The sequence below is a fragment of the Terrapene carolina genome, unplaced genomic scaffold, assembly GCF_002925995.2.
Source record: "Terrapene carolina triunguis isolate 2854851 unplaced genomic scaffold, T_m_triunguis-2.0 Scaffold32936, whole genome shotgun sequence".
Taxonomy (NCBI): domain Eukaryota; kingdom Metazoa; phylum Chordata; order Testudines; family Emydidae; genus Terrapene; species Terrapene triunguis.
Window position 1 is genome coordinate 1 of NW_020697287.1, and position 4621 is coordinate 4621.

Genomic DNA, 4621 nt, shown 5'->3' on the forward strand with positions numbered 1-4621 from the left:
CCCCCAGCCGTCGCGCTCCCTGCGGAGGGTTCACACCTTCGGGAAAAGGGAAAATTCCATCAAGCGGGACCCCAACGCCCCCGTCGTCATTCGGGGCTGGCTCTGCAAACAGGTACCAGGGGGGCGGCCGGGGGGGCTGCCTTTGGGAGGGGACAGAGGCTGGTAGATTGGGGACAAAGGGGTGTTAGGTTGGGGGGGCGACAGGGCGGGGAGGTGATTGCTTGGGGGGTGATGGGGCAGAGGGGTCTGGGAGTTCAGGTGGGCAAGATCATTGAGGTGGGCTTAGGGCAGGGACACTCAATGGGGTGGGGGGATGGTGAGGTGGGGTGCTGAGGGAGGGGCTGTTGGGGGGCATGAGGGAGGGGCTGTTAGTATGTGGAGATTGTTGGGAGGCCATGGGGGAGGGGCTGTTAGTTTTGGGGGGTGATGTAGGGGGCTGGCTCTCTATGGGGCGATCAGGCTGGGAACAGGGCCTCGGGGTTGGATGGAGAGGGTGGTAGGTTTGGGGGAATGGGGTGGGGGCTGTTAGTCAGGGTGTGGGGTGCCATGGGGTTGGTGCTCGGGGGGGGGCGATGTGAGGGGGGGGGGGCTTTTTTTTATAAGGGGGGAAGGGGGCTGGCCCGCGGGGGGGGGGCTGGGGGGGGGGGGGGGGGGGTGGGGGGGGCGGCGGGGGGGCAGGGCGCTGGGGGGGCGAGGGGAAAGGCTGGGCCCCCGCCCCCCAATCGCTGCCTGTGCCCCTCACCCTGCTGTCGGGGCGGTTCTCGTTCCAGGACAGCTCCGGCCTGAAGCTGTGGAAGCGACGCTGGTTTGTGCTGGCCGATTACTGCCTCTTCTACTACCGAGGTACCGGCCCCCCAACCCGCCCGGCAGGGGGCTCCGTGGGGAGTGGAGGGGGGGAGCTCCCGGCTGCCCCAGCCCTGCCCTGCCCCGGCAGGGGGCGCTGTGGGGAGCAGGGCAGGGAGCGGCAGCCCATTAATCCCCCCTTCCTTTTGGGGTCCCCCAGACAGCAGGGAGGAGGCGGTTTTGGGGAGCATCCCGCTCCCCAGCTATGAGATCCGGCCGCTGCCCGGGGAGGGGAAGAGCCGAAGATTCACATTCAAGGTCAGTCCGGGGGGAGTCGGTCTGGTCAGAGCGCCCCCCCAGGTAGCCCATTCGGGGTCCCCCACTTGGAGACACCTGGACGCCTGGGTTCTATTCCCCAGCTCTGGGAGGGGAGTGGGGGCTGGTGGTTAGAATGGGAGGGGGCTGGGAGGCAGGACTCCTGGGTTCTCTCCCTGGCTCTGGGAGGGGAGTGGGGGCTAGGGGGTTAGAGCGGGGGAGGGGGGCTCTCTGGAGCCGATGGTCAGGGCCCCTCCCCGCTAACTGGCGCTCCCCCCCATCTGTGCCCCAGGCCGAGCACCGGGGGATGCGGACGTACCACTTCAGCGCGGACACCCAGGAGGACATGAACGGCTGGATCCGAGCCATGAGCCAGTCCGCTGCGGCCGAGAGTGATCCCAGCACCATGTAGGGGTGGGGGGGGTCTAGTGGTTAGATCGGGGGGACTGGGAGCCAGGACTCCTGGGTTCTCTCCCCAGCTCTGGGAAGGGAGTGGGGTCTAGTGGTTAAAATATGGAGGGGAGGGCTGGGAGCCAGGACTCCTGGGTTGTGGAGTAACTATTCTGTCTCTCACCCCATAGCAGCAGCCGGCCCCCCCAGCTGCTCAGCCGGCCGGTGCCCCCCCAGGCCCGTCTCTTCGAGGACCTCCGGCCGCTCACGCCCGACCTGGGTCTCACCAAAAGCGTCGAGTCCTTGGAAATCGCCCGGCTCTCGGGGCCCCACTCGTCTGCAGAGAGTCTGTCTGCGACGGGCCGGGGGGCACAGGGCGAGGGGGGGCCCCTGCCCAGCGGCCCTGCCCCACCCCCCAGCCCGGTCAATGGGGAAGGGCTCGGGGGGGAGCTGCAGGGGCTAAGGTAAGAGTCTTTCGCCCTGGCCTCCTCTAGAAGGGGGCGCTGTGTGGGGGGGGGGCAGGGGTACCTCACCGCCTGATTAACCCTTTCATCTCTGCTCCTCTTCCCCCAGCTCTCTCTCGTCCCGCATTCTGCGGGGCCAGGAGCCCTTGGCAGCCAAACGCCCCCATCCCGGCCCCCCCAGACCCTCCCCACCCCCCCCTGAGTCCGAACAGCCCCCCCTGGAGACCCCCTCCCCCTGGGAGCCCTCTGCAGCTGCCCAGTCCCACGTCCGCTCCTCCCGTTCCTACTCCCTTCCCCCCACCCCCGCCGAGCTCAGGGGGGCACGGGGGGGCCAGGGGGGTGCAGGGGCGTCCTCCGGGAGGGTTCGAGCCCCTGAGCTGGCTGCGTCCTGCGAAGATCTCCCCCTGCTGGTCCAGGCAGGGTCCAGCCTGGCCCGGCCCCACACCCCCGTGGGGAGGGTAGATATCGCCCCCGGGGGGACCAGGCGGGGCAGCAGGCCCATCCCTGGGCGCCCCCAGACTCCCGCCGACCGCTACGACGTGCGGCCCTCCGAGGAGCCCTGTGCCCGGCCCCCTGGGCGCTACCCCCGCAGCCCCCACCCCAGCCACTGCCTGGCGCGGCCCGGGACCCCGGCGGAGGAGAGCCCCCCGCAGACGGCCACACTGGGACCTGCCCTGGGGAGACAGCTCCGGAGCCGGGTAGGCTGGGGGGGGCGCTGGGCTGTGGGGAGCGGGGCGGGGGTCAGCAGGGGGTGCTGGGCTGCGGGGAGCGGGGTGGGGGGGTCAGCAGGGGGCGCTGGGCTGCGGGGAGCAGGGTGGAGGCTCGGCAGGGGGGTGTGCTTCGGGGTGAGGGGTCGGCGCTGTCTGACCCCTGTCTTCTCTCCCCCCTGCAGTTCACAGACCGGGTGTACCCCTCCCTGGGGGCCGCCCCACCCCGTGCCCGTCTCCATGGACGATTGGTGAGTGACCCTCCTCCCGCACCCGCCTTCCCCTGGCCCCCCATGTCCTCCCACTGCTGACCCTGTCCTCGCCCCTTTCTCCCTAGATCTCCCCACATTCGGCCTCCTCCAGCTATCTCCACCTGCCCCCACTGCCCCCGCTCGCCAGCCGCCCCCCGGGGAAGAGGACCTCACTGGGAGCTCCGGTACGTACCCCCCGTCAAGTCCGTGCCTCAGTTTCCCCCTCCATCCTCTGATCAGCCCCTTGCAGGGGCGCCCTGTGGCTAGGCCGGCAGGATTCTGGCATGGGAGTGGGGAGGGGAACATGGGGGAGGGCCGGACTCCTGGGTTCTCCGCTCCTCACCCTCTTGTTCTTTTTTCTTCCCCAGCCCTGGACCGTGGCCCCTCTGTCCCGGGACAGGACCCTGCTGGCGCAGCCCAGGGCTGAAAGTGACACCGATGTGAGTGTATGTGTCTGTGTCCTCTGCCCCCCATGCAGAGCGTCACCCACATGCCCCGGACACCCCAAAATCTCCCCTGGATCAGACCCACGGGCCCATCTACCCCTGTATCCTGCTACCCCAGATCAGACCCATGGGCCCATCTACCCCAGTATCCCGCCTCCCCCGGCTCGGACCCCTGGGCCCATCTACCCTGGTATCCCGCCTCCTCCCTGGTTTTTACAGCTGAGCATTTTTGGGTATTTGGCCAGGCCTTTGGCACACGAGACGCTCCCCAGGGTCACTTCCTGCCCGAGACGCCCCAAACCTGAACCCCATGTCCGCCCCACGCCGGTAACCCCCCCCCCCCACTAACCAGGGCGCCACCTGGAGGCCGCAGCTGAAACACCCCAGTTTCCCCCCCCCCCCCCCCCCGGGGTGTCTTTTTTTTTCCCCCCTCCCACCCTAGATTCTCCTGACTAAACTCTGTGGCCAGGACAAGCTGCTTCGGGGGCTGGAGGAGGAGACGGGGCAGCTGCGGGCTGAGAAGGTGATTTCACCCCCCACACACACACCAGCCTGGGCAAGGAGTCCCCATATACCCAGCCCCCGCGCCCCACCCCAGAGCCAGCCGCATCCCAGCACCGGGCGAGGGGTCCCCCAATACCCAGCCTCCGCGCCCCATCCCAGAGCCAGCCGCATCCCAGCACCGGCTGAGGGGTCCCCGTATACCCAGCCCCCGTGCCCCACCCCAGAGCCAGCCGCATCCCAGCGCCGGCTGAGGGGTCCCCGTATACCCAGCCCCCGTGCCCCACCGGCAGGCTTGGCAATTGCTTCCACCAGGTGGTGCTGGGTGAAAACAGATGCTGCCCCCGAGTGGCGGTGGTAGTGGGGGCAATGGGGCATTAACCCCTTAATTGCTGGGCTGTTCGTAAGGGGGTGACCCAGCAGAGGAAAGGGGCCACAGGGGATTTCCCCCATGCCCCCCAAGACGGGGTGGGAGGGCAGGAACTTCCCCACCCCTCCTGGCCCCGCCCCGTCCCATCCAAGGGGTAACCGGGTTGGACCCCCCAGGAGAGGCTGGAGAAGGCCCTGGAGCTGGTCCGGCACCAGCTGGATGAATGCCAAGGCCCGGAGCTGGCGGAGGAGAAAATCTGGTACCAGCAGAGGCAGCTGCAGGACGAGCTGGTGCAAGTCAGAGCCCGGCTCTGCGACCTGGCGCTGGTGAGTGTGAGCGGCCCCGAACCCCACCCCAGAGGGGCCGCGTCTCGGCGCCGGGTCCCCGTACACCC

At 69.0% G+C, this 4621-nt stretch overlaps 1 protein-coding gene across 1 annotated transcript in view; it reads left to right on the plus strand.

The window, feature by feature from the left end:
• Nucleotides 1–4: 4 nt before the first annotated feature.
• The window catches only part of LOC112125685 (pleckstrin homology domain-containing family A member 4-like), a gene marked incomplete at its 5' end in the record, with an annotated part of 8786 nt that continues 4169 nt past the window's right edge, over nucleotides 5–4621 (plus strand). Inside the window, 11 exons of the mRNA XM_026663254.2 lie at nucleotides 5–112; nucleotides 771–843; nucleotides 1004–1101; nucleotides 1391–1506; nucleotides 1680–1952; nucleotides 2062–2650; nucleotides 2845–2910; nucleotides 2997–3095; nucleotides 3279–3350; nucleotides 3799–3879; nucleotides 4404–4553. Of these exons, the coding sequence (XP_026519039.2) occupies nucleotides 5–112; nucleotides 771–843; nucleotides 1004–1101; nucleotides 1391–1506; nucleotides 1680–1952; nucleotides 2062–2650; nucleotides 2845–2910; nucleotides 2997–3095; nucleotides 3279–3350; nucleotides 3799–3879; nucleotides 4404–4553 (1725 nt within the window). The remainder of the gene's footprint in view (nucleotides 113–770; nucleotides 844–1003; nucleotides 1102–1390; nucleotides 1507–1679; nucleotides 1953–2061; nucleotides 2651–2844; nucleotides 2911–2996; nucleotides 3096–3278; nucleotides 3351–3798; nucleotides 3880–4403; nucleotides 4554–4621) is intronic.